The 23087-nt window shown below is 44.3% G+C and overlaps 1 protein-coding gene across 1 annotated transcript in view; it reads left to right on the top strand.

Annotated features, from left to right (window-relative positions):
* The window catches only part of POLR3A (RNA polymerase III subunit A), a 1042059-nt gene that overhangs the window by 250249 nt on the left and 768723 nt on the right, over nt 1–23087 (top strand). Inside the window, exons 9-10 of the mRNA XM_069611006.1 lie at nt 6112–6215; nt 6482–6623. Coding sequence (XP_069467107.1) covers nt 6112–6215; nt 6482–6623 — 246 coding nt within the window. The remainder of the gene's footprint in view (nt 1–6111; nt 6216–6481; nt 6624–23087) is intronic.

The raw sequence follows: 23087 nt of genomic DNA, 5'->3' as shown, positions 1-23087 counted from the left end.
AAAATTATTTGCAACATGCCTGCATTGAGCATACTGTTGTAAACCATGCACAAACATATCTCCAAGCACCAACACCCTGACTTTCTCCACTTCTGCCATCTTCACTACACACAGTCTCTTTGAACACAAATCCACAACCTCAACATCTGATTGGCTGATCCCTACAATCTTCTTTCCATGCTGGATTTGCTGGAAAACCCCGGATGTAGCACGCCCTGTCCGCGGACCACGTAACTCTTATACAGCCCTTCTACCATTTCCACTTCACTCTCTGTGCCATTCCCTCATTGGATACAGTTAAGCAGGCACACAATACGGAGAACGTCCTCAGAACACCCCCATTTTGTTTATTTTCGAACATTTCAGGACACCGCAAGTAGTGTTAGAACACTTTCAGCTTGACAACGAACAATACAGAAAACGTCTGCGAACATTCCAGGACCCCACGAGTCTTCTTAGAACACTTTCAACTTGACACCGAATCCATTCTGTTTATTTACAAACATTTCAGAACAGCCGTGTTGTCCGCAGAAAAATCTAACACAACAAAAGCATCTAGCACATAAAAAAAACAGAACATTGAACCTATCTCATACTCCCCCCCACCCTCCCCAAACACTCTTACACACCAACACACTCCACTAAATACAATTTTTAATCCAGGTTTCACCACGCTGTCCGCGGTCGTCGGCAAATGCAAGATGGCGGGCGCCACAAAAAATCTGACGCGCTCCACGCCGTCCAATCAGCGAACACGTCGCATGTTCGCGGACATCACGCAAGCCGACCGGCCAATTAGGGCACTGTCCGCGGAGCGAACCGGGAAGTCCGTCCGCGAAGCGAACGGAGATATCACAAATTTTTTTGCCTTACATTTTGGTCATTTAAAAAAAAAAATACTGGACAGATTTACACCAAATTTGCAAAAGCACGCTTTCGGGGGCAAGCCCCCGCTCCTGCCGCAAATTTGGTGTAAATCCGTCCAGCGGTTTGGGCTGTAGGCGTGCGGAAAGTTTTTTTTCCCATTATGTCTATGGGAAAAAACAGAAGTTTTGGGACCCCCCTATAACTTTGCCCCGTCCTGGACCAAACCTCTCCAAACTTTGCGGAAAAATCAGAGTGGGCCATATACTTTTTTTGCAAAGTTTGGTGAGGATTCGTCCAGAGAGAGCGAAGTTATAAGCCACCCAAAAAATGCTCTTCCTATGGAAACACCAACTTAACCATAACTACATGGACGCTACGGCGTCCATGTAATATATATCCCTAACGCATTCATCTCACCTTGTTCTCGAAGTTGGTTTAGTTTATTGAAGATTCCATCTCTAAATAGGTCGACTGTCATACAGATTCCCAATATCTGAAAATGTCAACCCACATATGGGCCTCATGAGTTCGGCGGTAACCCGCCGGTACTACCAGCGGTTTGCCGCCGAACTCGTAACACTGTTCCACTGCCTGATATCCCGGTTACAGCGGGACATTACAAGTCCCGGCGGCCCGGGATGTCAGGCAGCGGAAAGTGTAGTTTTCGATTCCCCACAGGAATGGGGACATGGAAACACCGGCACCGTTGCGAATGGTGCCAGTGCTTGCATGAAAACCATGCCTGCAGGGGCCAGTGCCCCTGGCAGGTGAGACCTGCCGGGACCAACGGTCCCTGCAGGCATACTTGTAGTCTGGAGGTTCGGAAGGGTGTGGGTACGCTGCCACCGGCACCCTTTAATTCTCTTTATTGTTCAAAACCCATGCCCAGTCAGAGGGACATGGCAGCATGACTAGTTTTGAAACTTTCTTGTTGCTTAACATGAAAACACCAGGTACCAAAGTGCAAGTTTTAAAGGAAACAGAACCTTCTGTTATGGTATCAAGTTAAACAATTGTTTTATATTACTCGGGGGGGGAGGGGGTTGGGGGGGACAAGAGATCAGTTTAGAAAGACCAGTGATTGCACAGAGCGGTCTTTCTAAATCGAACTGGCAAGCCACTGCTGCACACAAGTGCGTGCAGGGGCTGACAGGCGCGAGCAAGTGAGGAAAGGAGCATCCCATGAGTTAAGTGTTTAATGTTTTGGCAGTGTGTGTTTTGTGATTGAGTGTGTATTGGGCAGGGGCTGGGGTGTTGGGTTAGGATATGACAAGCTTGGGGGGGTCATATCCTCCCCCACATCCCAATTTAATGGAAAGACGGGAGAGGGCGGGGGTGGAGGAGCAGAGATCTGGAATAGGATATTTTGGCATTTTAAGGGCCACACAAAAATGGGCAGAAAAAACTGTCATTTTTGTGTTCGGCCTTTAAAACGCAGAAATATCACATAGAACCTCTGTTATGCAAAAGTCTGTTCTTTGTGTTCATGATACACACCTAACAACATCTATCTTGAGATGTTTCGCCTTGTCTGCATATATTAGCAGTTTGCACTCATACTTGAATCCCAGCATAGCAAGTTGGTTTATTATGCCTATGCTAATGCGACAATAAAGGATAAATTCAAATATACATTGTGACTCTGCGAGTACAAATAAGTGAACGACTCATAATTATAAATTTATCCAGGGTCAATTACCCTATCCAAGGTCGAACCACACGTTGGATAGTCACAATTAGATGCATTAATGCTGAGTGCACTCCATGCTTGAGTGAACTTTTGAAAATGTATTATCGATTTTTCCAAGCTGCTTGATACTATTCCATGGATAGGCACATCCTGCTACAGCTAAATAGAATGCCCATTACAAAACTGTCATGGCCCGGGTCTCGAGTCACTGTGCGTCATTCACGTGATTATATGTTGTCATAACAGTGCTGTGTAAATGTTGAGAATGTCATAATCTTAGTAAAGTGCATGAAAATGAGCATAATCGGAACGTGAATGAGGTGCTTAGTGGTATACATAATATTCTATGCATTTTGTTAAATAAGCATTATACAGACAGATAACCTCTTTTAAAAGCAATACCATACACATTTATCTTACACAGTGTTCATGAGACATTACAGACATACACAATGCTGTGCAATAGCTTAAGGGTCTCCCCATATAAACACCCACAGTTATATACATGTATGTATTATTTTGTGTGCAAGCTGTAGGTTCAGATTCTAGCATGTGGTGAAGGCTGCTGCCCTTTGAACTGCTTGTAGTTGGGTTTCATAGGGCCCACTGCAGGCTAAGGGAAGTGACTTTGAATGCTTAAAAACTGCTGTGAGGGGTCAGTAATGCGAGGCGGACAACTGTTTGTTGATTATCAAAATATACCGTTTTATTAAAGAAAATAGATGTGCAAATGCCTCACTATCCATACCCTATTGAGGGAGTCCCCTGCCTAACTAAAGCTAAAGGAATACCTTCTAACATAGGATAACTGGCCCTCACACTAAACAAAACACACAAATAAAATAAATGGCAATCCAGTATAACCAACAGTATTAATACTATGTTTGAATGGCCATTCCCTATCCTGGGTAAACTCCCTTCCCCAGGAATCAAAGTTAACCTTTAGCCCTTCCCCAGGATTCAAGTTAACTTCAGAATGTTCAACAAAGAAAAGAAAGGTTTTGAACCAGTTCTTTTTAGTTCCAAAAAATCCAAAGTTCAACAAACACAGTTCCACTGGTGACAAGTTTTGATTCTTTGATGAAAGATCCACATTAAACTTCCAGAGAAGGATATAGCACCAATGGTAATCCTGGTTATGACAATAAGTTTCTTCTTCCAGAAAGCTTGCCACAGTTTAAAAGAAAATTGAATATTTCTCCCCGTCAATAATACAGAGCTCTTAAACAACTTCTTCAGTTACAGTCTTAATATGTACATTGGTATACTTGTCAGGATGGCTTCTTAGTGTTCCTGCTTCTTCAACAACTACACTTCTACTGGCTTTTACTATGAGAACAGCCACTTTTGTCCCACAGTATTTACTTGATTCAGTCTGCTGCAATATTGTATCCCCTCCCAACTGGATATACCACCATGTCTTTAGCATTTCAACCTACTACCACAGTTTCAATACTTTTAATTGTTAGACAGTCTTCGACAAGATACTCTTATGAACTTCAACCTCTTCAGGTAGGCACAGCACTCTTCCTTTTTAATAACCTTTTCCAAAAAAGAGGCAGAATCTTTGCCTTTCTTGTCCTCTTGTCACAAAACCAACCTGAATTGACCCTTAAGACTCGATTCTCTCATGCTTCCAGAGTCTTGGTACCACAGGTTGTCTCTACTTCGAAATATTTGTTATGAGCAACCAAATCCCCTTTCCCAGCTTTCCTTACACCTTTCTGACTGCTATCAGCCCAAGTAATTACCCAGAACCCTTGGTGCCACTGTCCTAGCTTGAGGTAATGCATGTACACTTGTAATTTAAGCCACTTCGTTGTTAACTTCACTGTTCAGCTGGATGTCTCTTTAACACTTAGGCTGTTTTCACTATTAACAGGGGTTGCCTCTTGGCTTGGGTAATGCTTTTCTCTTTAACAGTTTATGGTTTTTACTTAGTAGAAATTAAAGGTATATCAGAATATAAGATTAAGTCTTTCAGTTTAAAACAAAATTAGGCACTCAACCTTTCTTTGATGTAGTTTTCAGACTTTATAACTTTTAACTTGTGTATTGTCGAGGTTAGGTATTCTGTAATGGTTCTATCAGCGTTCCCTCTCCTTAATTAGGCACACGCAACCACTGTTAGACAGCAAGAGTATTTTAATATGGGAACAATGAATTTCAGTACTTTAGCTTCTCACACGAGTATCGTGTCTTTCACGGTATACGCACGTACTACGTTGCCATTGTTAACACTTTGAATGCAACAAACAGCTTCAGCTCGCATAATGTCATACACAAGTGAATAAGGAGCTGGATACAGTTACCGGCAAGGCTTGCACTATGTGTTGGAACGTCGTGCTTCACTCACTAGCTTCTGAGACACTTGCTTTGCGGGTTGCACTGCTTTGCCGACTTCCACTGCAACTTCTACTGCTTCTGGCTTGCACGGGACGCACACCCTTCTCCTGAACAGGTGTCTCTGGTCCGGCCTCTCGATTTGGGAGTTTCTTTTGCTCCCGAGATCCTCGGCTTGCCACTTACATCTTGCCTTAGTCTCCTGCACGTCCAGAGCTCGGCAATCAGGCTCAAATTGAGAAAACTGTTTCTCCTGCACGGCTTCTGCTGCACAGCCTCTGCTCTTCAGACTTTGGGGGAACAGGACTCTCTCAGAACTTGCAGATGAAATCTGCTGTCTCCACATTCTGGCGTCTCTCACTTCTGCATGGTTTGCCAGTCTTGTGCCGATCTCCCTGCTTCTACTACTACAGCTGCACTCCAGCCAACATTCCATCTCCTTTCTTCTGTCTGTACCTGAAAGAGTCATTTATGCCTCCCAGATTCAGCAATCATTTTCAAGTGTGGGCTATTAGCCACAATTACCTGACTACTACAATGGCTACTAGGCTTGATTGCCTGGCTACAGCATCTACATATCTCTTCTTTGTTTCAGTACTTCTATAATTCTGGGATTTATAGTTTCTTTTAACAAAGTTAGTTTTTCCACTATTTGAATTACTTGCAATTGTAGATTTTATTCCCTTAAAGTTGTTAAGAGGGGGGCTTTGAGAATTAGATGTTACAGAGGAAGATTGTTTATTGAATAGATTTCCATTTTCCTTTACATTGTACCCTTGGGATTGAGGAAGGATTTTAATTTGTGATACCCAAAAAGATCTTTCTTTTAATAATGTTTTCTCAGATTTTATAACCTTGGGGTTCACAATCTTGGATTTAATGTGAGGCTTAGAAACATTAAAAGGACAATAAGCCATTACCTCTTTAGGTGCACTGGGGAGTGTCTTGGAAAAATACTGTGTCTTGTCCCACGGAATCTCTTCACCACCCTGGGCCCTTTCTCCTCCCAGGTGATCCTCCCGCAGTACACCACCCATAGGGTTTTGATCAGGAAGCGTTCGCCTTTCCCAAGCCACCTGGGAGGAGACTTTAGGCTGGGGTTTCAGTCGAGGATCCGTTGGATTTTTTACACTGCCTACTACCTGTAAATCATTAGTGAGTATACTAATAGATGAGATTTAATGAGCACCACCTTTCTTACTTTGCTCCAGGTCAACAAAGCAAACATCCACTTCATGAGGTCACTAATTCAGAATGGGCCGGATGTTCATCCCGGAGCCAACTTCATTCAGCAGAGGCACATGCAGATGAAAAGGTGCGTCTGTGCCTGCTCTGCCCCATGTTTCCCTTTTATTTCTCTTTATGTAACTGTGTTACTCCACCCTCGATTTGCCTTGGCTGTAGTTTATTCCTTATTTTGAATTATTGTCATATATTCTTGATCTTTGCATTTTTCATCTTCCCTTTGTGTTTGCTAGAACCTGTTCTGTTCCATCTATCCCGGCATTGTCTTCTTCTGACTTATCTCCAAGTTACTGTACTCTTTTTATTCCATATTCTTGACCCTTTTCCCTCTGCCAGGTTTCTGAAGTATGGGAACCGTGAGAAGATGGCACAGGAGCTGAAGTACGGTGACACAGTGGAGCGGCACCTCATTGATGGGGACATCGTGCTGTTCAACAGACAGCCGTCACTGCACAAGCTAAGCATCATGGCTCATATAGTAAGGACGCTACATAACCTCTATGAAAACACAAAATCAAAGTGGTGATGCCAATATAAGTTTGCCAAATAATTTGTTACATACATATTTTTCATTTTTTTGTTTATTTGTTTTTTTACACAACTTGCAAAAACGTGCAAGCTTATATTATGCCAAGCTGAATGAATGAATAAAAATACTTGTAAATTGGCATATTTGGATATACCCAACCTAAGGCACCAGTCATAGAAACATCAATCACCCATGAAGATTCTGAATCGAGCAATTTGTAAAAAATAAAAAAAATGTATAGCAAAGCAAATGGAATCAAGTTTGTTAGCACCTACTGCCAGTTTCAAACGTACGCTTCAAACACACTTCCATATTCTTAAGGCCACATGTAATTGTGAGACGACCTGTAAATAGATTGCTGAAAACCGACCTTCTAAAATGCAACTGTCTTTTCTGTTGCAAGTCGTACAACAAACTTGCAAAACTTGCCCCCTGTGGTTAGTGTTAATGTTTTTTCCCCCATTTTTCCATAGCTATTCCTTTTCCCATTTTGCCTATGCTTTCATCTTCTTTTAATTTGCACTATTCCTGAATGTTCACCACAACCCATTTTCAATTCCTTAAGTTTTCTTTGTTTACTACTGAACATACTCCAGGTCTTACCATGGGTTTGCTTGCGCTCTATCTTTCAAGTGTGTAATACAAGTTGTTTTTAGAATGTATAAATTCGATTAGCAGCATGGAGAATGATGTCCTACACCAGACCTCTAAGTGTTGTACGTTAAATCATGAAACCTTTCTCATTCTTTTATGCACTATATAATTAAGTGCCAACTACTCCTTATTTAGCAATAATACAATTAATGATCTCATTGATCTATTTAAAACAATATGTACAAATACAACCTACTGACTTTCCTTATACGCATTCAATATATTGAAACTAAATACATCTGAACATCAGCCAATAATACAACCTACTTTCTTTATATGTATATTCTGCATTAAATCCAAATATAACCGAACATAATTGGCCATATATTCCAGCCGAATACAACTCTACAAACTTGCGCTACATGTGTTTCACACAATGGAGTTTTCACATGGTTATGAGCTCCTTCAGAGCTGTATTACTTTACCAATTCTTAGAATTCTTTCAACATACATTTCAGATGATAACTTGTCACATCACAAAACTGAAAAGAACAAAATGACAAACAGAAGACAACACATAAAGATAAGATTGGATGTGAACTTCTGACAATAACTCTCCATTATTTCAAATCGACTATAATCTGCAGATGTGTGCTGTGTAATTTTAAAATTTTGTTGCTGCCCCGCTTTCATATTATTTTAGTAAGGTTCCCTCATTTTTATTAATTTGCACATAGGAATTCCTAGTCCCTGTATTCTGCAGTAGACCATTCTTCCCTAATGAGGACATGTCTTAGTAAATTCTAAATCCCCTTCTAGTATCAGAATGCACTATATATTTAACCTTGATTTGTCTTATTCTATTTTTACTTTTTCAAGTTGTTTGAAGGTAAATCGAAGCAATTTAGTTTCACATAGATTCTCTTTTGCATCATTTGCTGATTCAAGTAAAAACCATTAATTACTCAATATTTGCTATATCATATCAAATATGTATTACAAATTCCTTAATTTATCTTATAATTATGCAGAAGTACTTCAGTTTCAATCTCTTACATATGTTTCAGTATTCTTGATATTTTGTACTCCTTTAGTTGTAGTATCTGAATTAAAAAAATACCTATCATTTTTCAGATAATCTGTGTTCTTTCCCTCTATTGATTGGTATTTCAAACACCTATCCTATAAACCATAGGAGCATTGTTCCGCGCTCGCGGTCATTGATGAAAGCCAGCAGTCCTGTGTTACGAAAAGGTGCTGGCCTTAGCCCTCTTTTTACAAACTCACCAGTTTTGTGAACCCTCCAGCATGGGGAAGATGGGGAACCGATTGACCCAGGGAACCAGTGGGGAAAGAACAATGGGAGAAGAGTAGGTGACGACGAAACCATGGACAGAAGATGGGAAGGTGTGGGTTGTTCGGGTGAGGTCAGAGGAAGACCAAGGAGGAGACAGAGACCAGATCTAGGAAGGACGGTGCAGGCGATTTGCAGAAATTGTGCGGTATTGGTTGGTGAGACTGTTAGGGAGTTTTACGCAAGTCCACCTATGGTAGGACTAGAGAAGGCTCACTCTTGGAGGTACAGGGCTCCAATTCTTAGATTTGGCCTGAACCACCCAAAACGGTTGGTAGCTATGGCTAAGCAGCCAGGCTTGGTCTAGGAGGGAGAAGGGCTGTAGGTAACTACAAAGACCTCAAGGCACACCTGTAGTCAAGAATACACTTTATACACTGTCGTTTTATTAAAACAATGTTATTTATTATAAACTCTAAGACAGCTAACACAGTATTTAGAATTACAGGGTAAGTAAACCTATTCACATATATACAGTAAGACTTTTGTTAAGCATTAATCAGTTCAATAGTAAAATAGTGCTTTCATCCAAAGTGTTTCACAGAAAAGGAGAAGCAGTGCAACATGATATAAAAAAAGAAAACAAAAACAGATCTAAATCAAGGATTACGTTCCAAGGACATTATTCATGAAAAGAGTTCTTTAATAGATTTTAATGCGTTTTTTCAATTGGGTAAGTGTGGAACAAAAACAAATATCAAAAGGTAAAGAATTCCAAAGTTTTGGAGCCAGGATTTGAAAGGAACTGAAGTGAGAAGCAGCACAAGGAGGATGAGGTACAGAAAGAAGGAACTGGGGAAAAACGTAAATTGCGAGTGAGAGGGCAAAGAGAAATCCGAGCAAAGTTAAGGTGGGGCAAGAGCATGAATACATTTGAAACTAAGCAATAACGATGGAATTCACAGCAATGCTGAACAGGTAACCAATTTAGAGGAGCAAGATGGGGGGGAAATATGAGAAGAGGATAACCGAAAAGAATCCTAACGGCACAATGCAAAAATTGAACGTAGGCGTAGTTTGAATGCCGATTTTGCTGCGATCAGCCTGGTTCTAGAACCGGAGGGAGACCACACTAAGACGCCCTAAGATTGGTGGTGAAAAGCTTTGGATTAGACGCTTGCAGAAGCCCCTCATTTGAGAGGCGGGTGCCGCGTCTGAGCCCATGGGACAAATGTCAGAGCCCAGAGAAGAGATCTGCACTCATTTGTGGGAGTTGAGTAAGACATGGGTACTGCAGGTAGCAAATGGGTCCTCTGGCATATTAAGGGGAAGAGACTGACTGGGCCCTGCTATCTGACTGCTAGTTAAGGGAACTGCTCAAGACCACATAACTGGGACATGAGCACATTCTCATAATCGCTATGATTACAAAAGCAATATTGTCAAATAAGATGACACTGTTGTCAATACTGACAGCAGTTAACACATATTAAAGGTGATTACATTGTTTGAGCTCTTATCCCTGAATTCAAGGCAGAATCCACAAGCAAAACTAAGAAAACAACCTAGGGCACCTTACTGGAGTATGCTGGATGTCCCCTGTCCAGAGAAACTAAACCTGGCTGATGAATGCTTAAATCGCACACTCTCCTCGACAATTCTATTGTCCTTTACTAAGGAAGACTTAATGGAATGTTTCTCCACTGACAAATCTCAGGAATTTGTCCCTTCTTCCGTAGGGGCAGTCACCCCCTTTGAGGCTAGGGAGGTGAGCCCGCTCAGTAAAAACCCCTCACTAGGGGTTTAGGAGGCGAGACCCCACTGTGGGTGACTCCTCTTCAAGGGACAAAGACTCTCTTCCCCTGGGGATCTACCTATACCTAAAGTATTATCTGCCTACATCGGAGTAAAGAATACTGACCTCACATCTGTGTTTCAACTCAAGGTAACACTGACATTCCCTCTGTGTTTGGCTCCAGGTAGTGCTGAACTTCCTACAGGCTTTACAGCCGGTGGTGGACAGTCTGCCCCTTTTCCATCTCGGAGCGAGAATAAAGGGCCAACAACCCTTGAATAGAGGAGGAGAAAACATATGCTGAGGTGAGCCTCCAGCGTGAGAACTTCGGCGAGGAGTAGAACTGCGCAGGACAGCAGAGCTAGCTTTAGCCCTGGACAAAGCCGACACCCAAGGGAGGAGACAGCCACCCGGCAGAGCTCAGGTGCGCGGCCTGAGAGGCACAGGCTGCGTAAAGTGTACCATACCTGGAGGCGTGACCACGTACACAACGTGGTGGGCCCAGAGCCAGAAAACCGCTGCCAGATCTGAGAACGAAGGGAGAGCCGGGTTCTCCGCTCTCAACCCGAGAGCCAACCAGCATGAAAACGCCAAAATACTGCTTCCAGTACTGAAGGGCAACGAGCCCTGGAGAACACTACCACAGCTGGGGACTGGGGCGCAAACCCTGCAAGGCAGCAGGTACACTGGTTGCTCCTATCGGAGGGAGGCTAGGAATGAGCGAGAGGGGGGAGGAAAGGACTACCCCAACCCCATCCGAGCTGGTACCAGAGAAGAGAGGAGAGCCAAGAGATGGAGACGAGTTTCGGGAGCCCGAGAAATCCAAGCAACATAAACTAGCAGAAGGGTCACAGGGACCCCAAAGGGTTAAAATAACCAGAAAGGGTTCTCAAATACCCTCAGAAGGGTTGCAGGGACCCCCATGAACTACGAGAGCAAGAGCAGGGTCAGTTACCTACAGACCGATCATAGGGACCCCAGGAATTAATAGAGGGAAAGAAGTCACAGGAACCTCCAGAAGGGTGTCGGGGACCCAGGAGAACCAAGAGATAAGTGAAGACATTGGGACAGACGATCCCAAATGAGCCACAGGGTCCCAATAAGTAAGGCAAACAGCTACAAGGGGAGCTTGGAGGCACCAAACGGTTGACTTAAGTGGGGAGGGAGCAACCAAAATAGTGGAGAGGGATCAGGGAAATATCCCACCACCAAAAGAAATGGGGACATTTTGTGTTTCAGGGACTTGAGACTGTTTATTTTAATTTTGGGTAAACTATTGAGGAACCCTTTATAGACTGTAGTTCTTTGAGCGAAACTGGTATTCACGAACAACTATTTCAAGACCCAGGAGGGATTCCTGGGACGCCTAGAGAGATTGTGGTGAAACCCCCAGGATGCAGGGCAATCAACCTATTTTTCTTTTACATTTCTGGAAGTGGTAGGGCCAGTTTAGTTAATAGGTTTGGACTAAGGACTACTTTATTTTGAACTATCAACGAGTACCGTAGTTTATAGATTTTAGGAAGAGAACTCCCTTTTTAGAATAGGGTCAGTGAGGGGTTTTCATTTGTATTTAAATAAAGTTACATGAAAACGATATCCTCTGGTCCGAGTCCTTCTTCTGGCTTGCCATACCACCTTGCAGAAGCCACTGCAGCAAGATCTTGGAAATGACAAAGAATTTAGCAGAAATACAAGTGGACGTCACTTCATTTGGAAGGAGAGCCAATGCAAATGAACAAGCCATCACTGAAATTAATGAATTATTACCAGAAATTGAGAAACTTCATTATCTGCACAAGCCTACTAACCTCTGAAAGTTATGAAGACCTGCAAAATGGATATAGGAGTGGTAATATTCGGCTTACGTATTTGAAGGAAAGTGTAGAGGGAGAAGACCCAAAAGTGATGCTACGTCAGTTGTTTGTTGACCTTTTACCTAAAGTACCATAGGAGAATATGGAATTAGACATAGCCCATAACATTGGGGTTAGAACGGCTGTTAGATTTAAGAGGCCACAAAATATCATTTTTAAACCACAGCTATTTACATTCAAGTAAACTGTAACAAGAGGCAAAATGTGGACATATGGAATTTTGCAGCTCGCACATTCAGTTTTACCAAAGTATCACCAGAAGCACTTTTCCGAAAAAAGGGCAATTCAAACCAATCACAGTGAAATTGGTGGTACACATCAGGTTCTGCCGGCCTTTTCTCCTGTGACTTAGGTTTGAATATGTAATACTTGCAGCACTCGATTACAACACTGATGATGGGTGCAAGGTGCTTAATCTGGGAACCCCAAAAGAAAATTCTGGGGGTGCTCCACTGCGCCCAATGATAAATGGATTCCATTTGTAGCAACCAATAAAAAGAAGCGTTGTGGAATGGTGGGCACCACTGGATAATTGAAATAAAGTAAAAAAATGATAACGTACCAATTTGTACTAATATTTATAGGAGCCGACTGAAAAAAGTCCAGTGACACCTGGACAAAATGACTGAAAAGGAAAGAAGCTAGATAACAAGTATCCAGCTAAACAGTCGCTCTCAAACCGTACCCTTTCCAGGGTGACAACCAAATGGTCTCCAGAGAAATGGTTTTTTATAAGTGTTAATATCAAAAATACTGGTCATTGTCTTCAATTGTAATCTCCTCTTTTCAAAGCAAGAACCACTCTTAACCATGTAGTTAATTGTTGATCACGAAGGTCATGATATTTAATTCTCCAAGGAGGCCAGCTTTTGCGTGAGTGTGTACTTAGGGCGGGAATGCCAATGCATTTCGGAGCCAACGTGCTCCTTCGTCAGGGCGCTGCCCCATTAACAACACTCTGTCCAAGTTAATGGTGCATATCTGTCCAATGTAAATGTGACCGCTCAGTTTCAATCGTAGGTAGCTTTAGGTAGCTGTAGGAGCTGTGAGTAAACGCATCACAGCGCGGGTTTCCTTGAAGGCGTGAGTCAGCTGGTTCAAGCTACAAAACTCTCAAAGCTTTGGTCGTCTCTCAAGCAAAAGCTGGCCTCCTTTGAGAATTGAATATCACAACCTACGTGATCAATAATTAACTACGTGGTTAAGAGTCGTTTTTGCTTTGAGTGGTTTTTGCTTTGTCTGCAAGCATAGTATGAGAACATTGTGAGAATTATATATATATATATATTAGATTTATTTACAGGTGAAACATTTTGAATACATTATAAAAGTTACTTTTAAGAGGAGGACTCAAGTTACAGCCAATTATGACTAAACCTGGATTTGAACTGAATAGGATAATAATGTGTACTGAATAATAAGATTGAAATAGTTGTTAAAATATGAGATTCTTTAAATAATGCATGCCATAAAGTTAATTGAAATCCGTACTAAAAATACTACTCGAAGATGGCGGTAAGCAAGACAAACAATCGCTGACACTTTACCTTTAGTTCATCTTCTATTTTCACAGTTGTTACACAGCTTTAACTGCCAAAATAATGGCGTCCTTTCCTTACGAAGACGTCTTCAACCACGCATTGTACACACTCTCTGTCTCTACCATATGCTTACAAACTTCAACTTTATTAATGGTAAGAAGCTACTTTCTTTTCCTTTGTGTCGACTTCCTTGATATTGCAAAATTGAATCATGAAGCTCTGAGGCATCTAAAAAATATAAATAATATAACATGAGTTCCCTTATTCTCTCCCTAATTTGTAAAATTGTAAGTATCAAGAAAGGAAGTTCAACATAACTAAAGAATTAATAGAAATATACTGAAACGCCTACATTCTAAACCAATACTGAAGTCCATTACAGATAAAACTCATCGTTTTTATTTGATCTGGTATAATATGTTTGTAAATAGTTAATATTAAACTATGTACATAAATAATCATTATACGTAAGCAAGGCATTAATGACTGGTACATAATTCACAGGCTTAAACGAGAAGCAGAAACAAAACTATAACCAACTATCACGGTTGGTATTTACTAAAATAATGTAAGATCAACAATCATATATGCTCAACTTATCAGGCACAAGAAACTAGGTAATATGTGAAAAGCTATTATGGGCTTAAGGAAAATACAACTTTTTAGGTTATAAACTTTCTGTAAGTTTAATGGTACCTTTTTTTTATAAATAAAAATGTAAATACTTTAAACTAATTTTCCTTTAATCTTTTCCTCTTTTTCTTTCTCTATTTTGTGCTCAGGTTTGTTTATTATTCCGTTGTGCAATTCTCTGAAGAAGGTTACATAGTGTTGTATGTTTGTAGCATGATAAGGTGAAACACGAGTTGGGCACTTATTTTGCAATTAGGATTGTTACCAATGGGCACTTGATATTGTGAGGAATCGAAGGATGTTGTCCCTTCTTCCCTAGGGAGTGTGAGAAACCTGAAGGTGTCTCACTCACTAGTCCCCAGGATCTGTCATCCAGGTGGCAAGGACACGGCCATCGCTATTGGATCCAGTTTCTGGGGGTTGACCAGTGCGGGAGGTTCACCTGGATGAGGGGTCTTCAGGGAGTGGAAAAGGGTGAGACAAGGTATCCCCTTGCTTATGACACCTTTTCCCCGTCCTGCCCAGTAGGATACTTAGAAACTCTGCCCTCACCCCACCCCCATTTCCCATATGAATACTTTCTCACACTGTGAGCAACAACGGACTAATACCAGAGCGGTTTACCTGACTTGTCCCAACACATGGGTCAGGCAGAGTCAGGCAATGGCCAACAAATACACATACCCGACTGCCCTTTCCCTTCCTCACTGGGATAAAAGGCAGAGCACAGGACCACACTTTGATCATGGCCGAAGGCACGAGGAAGCAGCTATTCCAGGACGGCAGTTCAAACGGAGGAGAAAGGCTGCAAGACCTGAAAAGACATAGGGAGTTACCCTTGCCGTTTTCGACCCAGACCTGCGACGCCTCAGACCAAAGAAACATAAGACCGGGAATTGCGGCTGGCAAATGGTGTGACCGATGTCAGCCATACATGGAACCCTTCTGCACTGATAGCCAGGGCCGGGAGACGTGGTTTCCTTCGTGGTACCGTCCTTGACCCCAGCGGCAAAAGAAACGTCAACGAGTTGAGCACTGCCAGTGAGTCGGAAGAACCTGCTAGTGGGCGGACTGTGTTAGGCTCAAGGTTGCCTAGGTTGCTCAGGAGTGTGCTGTACTCAAGAGCTCAAGGTTGCAGTGGCAACATTAAGAAGATTAAGATACAGAGGTCTATTGTGAACGAACTTGGTACCAGAGATAGTGGTCCTGCGCTACGTGAGAGCTCATTCAGAGGTCTCTGGCTGATATCCCTGGCCTAAACAAGTAAAGTATGGAACTGAAACGACCTTCTGAAATGGGCGAAGCGGAAACAGCAGCATGGTATGAAGCGGCCAAAGGGGGGAGGATGATGAAGTGGGAACGCTAATGGCCTGGAGACAGCTAGTGGCCACATTAACCGAGCCCACCCAGGCCAGTCCAAGCGAACATGATACCTCTGGAGAGCATGGAGGGAGGAGCACCCTTGGAGGAATAGGACTAAAGGTGCAACGGAGTAAGCTTGAGTTATGGGGGAGGGGAAGGGGATGGCAGTGGTAAATACATGTTGATGTATATGATGTTTGGACATTTATAACTTTCACTGTCGGGCGTGCTGTGATGTTAGTAAACAGAATAATAATAAAAATTGTTTAAATATTTTTATTTTTTTTTAAGTATTGAACTGAAACATAGCGAACTACAAGTACCAAGAAGCCATAGGGAAGGCTGGCGTGAGGTGTCAAGACAAACCCCTTGTACAATCGAAAGTCCTTAACACATTGTGACAATTGTGAACTGTGGAAAGTGTAAACCCGATTGCGGGAATTGTAAAAGAGGCGTTTGCGCCCGGCAGGGGGAACGCTGTGCGAACTGTGATAGGGCGAATAAACACGCACTTGCCATAAGCTTACACTTCGGAAGTGTTTGTTCAAAGTTGACAAGTGTTGTGAAAGGTCTGAACCCGGATGAGGGGGACCTAACTAAAATTGTGGATGTTTAAAAAGACATTGACCCTCTTGAATATTACAAATAAGGAAATTGTGATTGAAAGGCAATAGTGAACCTGGATGAGGGACGTCAAAAGAGAAGATGTGAAGAAGTTAAGTAAACAACATTGTGACGACAAATAGGAACCCGACTGAGGGATGTCCACATTGAATGGTTGGTCTAAGCCCGATTGAGGGAGGCTGGCGAGTGAGAGAAGGATCGGAGCCTGGCTGAGGGGGATCCTAGGGTGAAGAATGTTGGCATATCAGGCCCCTCTAAAGCAAGAGACTTTGCAGGAAAGATACTTGACCACAAAAGTGATGGGTGGAAGGTTTCGAATGAATCTAAACCACTGGCAATTGCTCTGGGCAACCTTCCACACCACCGTTTTTTAGCCCGTCTGCGCCATTGCAAAAGGGGACCAGCCATGTGCAAATCAGTCAGCAGCTGCCGCCACCGAAGGTAGCAGCCCAGCCCGAACTGCTAGGCCAGGTCCCCTCTGCACAGAAAACCAAGCAACCCCAGACATGTTTCGGCCTTGTTGGACCTCCTCAGTGAGGTGCAGCCTGGTTCCCTGTGGCGCAGCGAGCAAAGGACCCACGTCTGGGCATACCCTCTCTCACAAGGAGAAACAAACTGACCACAAAAGTGATGGGTGGAAGGTTTCGAATGAATCTAAACCACTGGCTGAAACATGTCTGGGGATGCTTGTGGTCTTGTGCAAAAGGGATGTGACCTTGCAGTTCGGGCTGGACTACCCCTTTGGGGGTGGGACCAAGCCTGATTTGCATATGGTTTTTCCCCTTTTGTAATGACTTGGCAGGCGAAGAACGATGGTCTGAAGGGTTGCCCAGAGCAATGCCAGAGGTCAAGATTTATTCTAAACCTTCCAGCCATCAACTCTTTTGTTTTGCTATTGTCACCCCGAGTGGGAAGGGTATGCCCAGACGTGGGTCCCTTGCCTGCTGGGCCAAGAGACCCAAGCTACTCCTCACTGATGACGCCCAACAAGCCCCTTGCTGCCGATGGTGGCGAAGGCATTGGTGCAGAGGATAGGCAATAGCCTGAAGGGAATCGGATCCAAAACCTAGGCCAAAAGCCCTGTTGACAATGGGCCAACATAAAATTACTGACATGTTTGACCACAGTTGACCTCCACTTATACTGCGTTCAGCTAATAGGCCAGTATAACTCCAGACTAAGAAACCCAGTGACTAGGAAAGCAGCAATAGAAAACCGGGTGACTTCCTATTGCTGCCGCATTACTGCGATGGAGACACCATGATTGACTCATTGCCAGGATTTCCAGAGTTAGGGACAGCCCCACCAGTTGCACCAGAGGTGCACATTATTACAGCCAGAAATTTCACAGCAACTGTGCAGGAGAATCTCTGAAAATTGATAATATCAACACCAATGATGGGTCAATGGTTAAAGGTAATCCTGGTAATTTAAGCACCTCAGCAGACTAAGCCAAAATGTCAGGCTTTTTCATCACCATATTTGACGAAAGTGGGCAGATAATCCAACTGATACTGTATAATAACAGCAAAGAGGATGAGGAGCGATAAGCGTCTAGAACAGAGGTATGCAGCCTGTGACTCTCAAAATGTTTTAGACTACGAATCCTATGTTGTGAACTGCAAACTATGCTGGCTAGGGCTTTATAGGAGATGAAGTCCAAAATGTCTGGAAAGCCAAACGTTGAAGAACTAGGCTCTCGAAGGTGAACATTGGAAACCTTCATGCCACACACATTTAAATCACCCAGAAAAATGAAGCGGTATACCCCTCAGCCTCCCGTGACTACATTCCCCCCATAGACCATTTTCCTGGAAGAGGAATGAAGAGACAAGGGTGTGAAGTCACCGGTTGGTGAGGCCCCGCTACTCACATCTTGTAAATCATGCAAGAGGTTACTTTTACTTGTGGCAGCACAAGAAAAAGATGTTATTACTAAAGGAGATCATTCGCAGGAGGACGATGCTGCCATGGAATGTAAACAAAAGTCTCCACTCCCAAGGGAAAAACAAACAGTAAGCCATACCATACGCTGTTCTAACTCGATCATCAGAAAATAGAAAAGCAAATTAAGACGTGATGACCCCAAAACTTCCACCTGTCACTGCTTCTGGTCCTTCTCTAAACCTGACAGCAGGCCCCTCCCCCCACCCTGCCATCCGTTCAATCCCTCAATTCATACACAAAGGTGAGACCATTCCAAGTTCCAGTCCAAAAACAGTGGAGGCAGCAAAGATCGCAAGATCTGTTGTAAACATGCACAAAACATCCCAAGCCAATAACTAAACTTTAATGGCAATGATTTAAATGTGTCATCTATATAACCGCAACAGCATTGAGTCACATGTCCGACGGTATATACAGGTACTGACACCAGAATATCATTAAAGGGTTTTATTAATAACAGTAAAATATAAAACGATTTCATAAAAATGAGTTCAGGATGGCTGTAACATAATAATCTTGGGATATGTAGTAATTAAGCTCAGGATTTATACGAAAGATAGCAAACAAAAAGGCATACTGAAAGTTCCAGACAGGAAGGTCTCTCGCTATGACGCTCTGTTCTTAACTCTTCTTCTGGGGACCACAACGCCTATCGCCTCCTTTAGGAGATAGTGCTTCCTCTCATCATCATGTACCCAAAAAGTCCTCTCCTACTTGGGGCTCTCCTTTTCTCTTTTACGTACTTCCCTCTTCTGGAACCAGCGGCTCCCCCTATGCTTTACATTCCCTCTTCTAGGAGACAGACGCTCTCTTCACTTTAGCACACCCCTCTACTAGGCTCCTGGGGCTCTTGTGGGTTTCAATGGGTTCACCTCTGTGGTTCCGCATCCCACTTCTTCTGGGTATCAGGGACTGTACACCCCTCCACTGTCCTCAGGTCATGCCTCTTCTCCCCTCTCACTGGAGCACACACCCCTTCTGAGATGAAAGGGGCTCTCTTCCTCACTGGAGCACACACCTCTTCTGAAATTAAGTGTTGCCCCTTCTTTGGTGCTCTCCAGCTTTCACAACAAAACTACTCTCCTCTGTGCCCAGCCGAAAGACACTGGGCCTCATTACGAGCATGAAGGTAATGAAAATAGGAAGGCAGAATGGTATTACCGGCATCATTAACGGGTCCGGGCCATTATGACCTGACAATACTGCCACCGCCCTTACCGTGCCCCTTCATACCAGCATGCGCGTATACACGCGCCCCTTCGCGGCGGAAATACCGGTATGCTGGTAATAGGAGGACATCACAAGTTACGCGGGCATGCACTTACCGGCATCCCGAAGGCGGTAATTAAGGCCTGCACGACGGTGGCAATACAGGCATTGCGGACCACCCGTAAATAGCAACCTGCAGTGTAGGCAACTGTCATAAACCCATATACCAACCAAGGTGTGCTAAAATGGGCTGGATGATTTTCAGAAGGCTGACCAGTAGACAAAGAATTCTTCCCCCGTTATACCTCACTGCTGTTCAAATAAAAGACAGACAGAGCGATCGAGCAGGTGGAAGAGGAGACCACTTGAATCGCCGTCTGCAGGAAACGAAACAAACAGTCACCCAATTGACTCAAGAGACAGGAAACAGCACAACTGGGATGCCTTGTAGAAAACCCACCGTAAAATTTCTGGAAGAGTGAGGTCAGTCTTGGGTGTAGCTGGTATGTCTCCTGGAGCCAGAGTTGGTTCTAAAAGAGATACCAGTAGATCAAAAACTAAATACAACAAAGGTTAGGATGAACAGGTAAGCAAACTCTATAGGATTAAGGCAGGAAGATATACAGAAGGAGCTCTTAGCATTTCCTGCTGTAGATGGGGACTGGAGCATTCGTGGTTATTCCAATTGTTCCAACAGAAGGATGGGATCTGGTTTCCAAGGAAACTATTCCCGACGGCACGAAGACGCCTACTAGTTCCCCAAGCAAACTTATCCCGACGGCAGGAGGACGCCTATGGCGCTTGCAGCATAGCGTCTCTAGTCCTAACGCCAAGTGAACCCCTGATGAAGCAACAGAAAACACAATCCTTTAAACGCTCCAAATCAGATAGATGCTGTAGAAGATCCAGACGCCAAGCCGAAGGAATCCGGTGTGAAGTCCGAGTCTGGCAACAGTATGAGCAGAGATAGTACAGAGGGATTAGGCAATTGGAGTCCAATGAGCAATCCGGGTCTGGCAATTGTGCAGGCAGAGACAGTACTGAGGGATCAGGCAACTGGAGTCCAATGAGCAATCCGGGTCTGGAAATTGTGCAGGCAGAAACAGTACTGAGGGATCAGGCAATTGGAGTCCAAGTAGCAATCCGGGTCTAGCAACCAGTATGTGTGCAGCAGACATGGTAAACAAGAGGAGAGGAGGGAGCAAGTTAAGGGAGTCCGGGGAAGGGACCAGAGGGGAAAAGGGCTGGGAAACTAACCTAACTAACAATAACAGGAAAACAGGGAACAAGGAGGCAACAGAGGAACCAAAGTGCAAAATCAGGAGACAGACCCTCGAGCGGAGAGTAGAAGTAAGGGAGAGGGTCCCAGAAACATAGACAAAAGGTGGCCGGCACGAAGCGAGGACAAAGCGAAGCGGGTCCAAACTTTAATCAGAAGCGCAGAGAAAAGGTAGGAGGTGGCTATAAGTCAATGAACGAGTCACGTGACAGTGCGACTCGTGATTGGAGGACCTCTTCCAGACCTACGGAATGACGTAGCCCGTATCCTTTGTTTCCATGGGGCTCTTCCAGGTACGCGGCGTGTATCTGTGCGCGTTCCTTGTTTCCATGGCAATCTATATTGCGCCAGGAACGGGGAACGCAGCTGGAGTTGTGAACGCGGCGAACAAAACTTCTGCTTGGCACAAGGCTTATTACGGGAAATGGCATCAGAACGAGGTAGATTCCTGACAGCAACTGCCACAGGTGCACACAATCTCCACAGGTGGAGTCAATGGAGCCTGTCCCAGTATAAAAGGAGTACACCTACACCCCTTCCCACACCAAAATGATACCACTAGCTGTTGCAATCATGGGGCTAGAGACATGCCTGTACTGCTACAACTACAGCAACAACAACAACTGCAGCTACAACAACAGGCAGCACAGAGGAGATGCAGGAGGAGAAGGAGTGTTAGACAGGGACAGCAATTACTACCAATGCAGCCAGTGGTACCTCGTAGGCAGCCACCAATCCCTCGCATCAGACCCAGTCCATTCAATATAACCCCTGAGCAGATCCACACCCTGTACCGGTTGGACCGGGACACTATCACCACCATAGTGGACATGATGCACGACGACATCGTCAGCCTCATTGAAATACGCACTGCCATCCCCCCACTACTAAAGGTGGTGTCTGTGCTCCACTTCCTGGCCACAGGCACCTACCAGCACACAGTGGGTCAGCTGCATGGCATATCACAACTACTCTTTTCGCGCATGCTGACCCAAGTGCTGGATGCCCGCCTGAAGCACGTTAGCACCCACATATCCATACCACGGACTGCCCAGGAGCTTGCCGACACTAAAGTAGGCTTCCATGCACTGGCAGGCATGCCCAATTGCGTCGGTGCCCTCGACTGCACCCATGCAGAATTGGTCGTCCCTCATGCAACAGAGGCGGTGTATCGAAATCGCAAGCAATACCACTCCATCAATGGGCAGATGGTATGTGACTCCAGCAAGATCATCACACGTTGTTGCGCCCGATATCCCGGATCTACACATGATGCCATGGTGCTGCGTAACTCCACGCTACCCCGCCACATGGAGCGACATGCTAGACGACGTGCCTGGCTGCTTGGTGAGTTGCCTGACTGGCCCATGGCAGTGCATCGGGGTTGTGAGGTGGGGGGATGCATACTCCACCTGGGTGGGAATGTGGGGGGGATGCATACTCCACCTGGGTGGGAATGGGCGGTGAGTGGACAATGCACTCAGAGCTAAACACTTCTGACCTGAACCTCCAATCCAAACTCGAACATGACACATCAATGCCACACATTAGATCAATGCCATACATCAATGACAACATGCAAGACGCACAACCAGGCCACCATGGGTATGTCAAGCGATGCATGACTAAACATGACAACTGTGCCAATGTCGCTAGTGTGATTAGGCAGAGTAGCATACACTGCAATTATGGGAGGCAAGACATCGTTCCACATCCACAGTACATCCGCATCAGCATGCATGTGTACACCCTGCATCATCTGAACAATGTAATCCACACTAGCAGACCATATTGCAGTACACAATGCATCCAATCAATCTGTGTGCATACGTACAGGGACATGTGCATGTCCACCAAATAGCTGCGGCCATGGCCATGAATCCTAAAGGTGGCAGCTCAGAATGACTTGCACAGACCTCGTTGTTTTCCCATGCAGGTGATGGAGGCTATTCCTTGAAGCCGTGGCTACTTACCCGTGTGCGGAACCCGCGTAACAGGTACGAAGAGGAGTACAGTCGGGTTCATACCCGTGTCGTGATTGAGCAGACCTTTGGTCTGTTGAAGGCACGGTTCCGCTGCCTAAGCAGGTCTGGTGGAGCACTCCTTTATGGGCCTCAGAAGGTGGCAATGATCACCATGGCCTGTGTCATGCTGCACAACATGTGCATCCGGAGAAATGTACCACTGCCACCTGACATTGACATGCATGCACCGGGTGAGGATGATGATGATGAGGATGATGATGGCGGAGAAGCAGC

This window comes from Ambystoma mexicanum, chromosome 8, assembly GCF_040938575.1.
Source record: "Ambystoma mexicanum isolate Mex_15411 chromosome 8, UKY_AmexF1_1, whole genome shotgun sequence".
Lineage (NCBI taxonomy): Eukaryota > Metazoa > Chordata > Amphibia > Caudata > Ambystomatidae > Ambystoma > Ambystoma mexicanum.
This window is presented reverse-complemented; position numbering and strand designations above follow the sequence as displayed.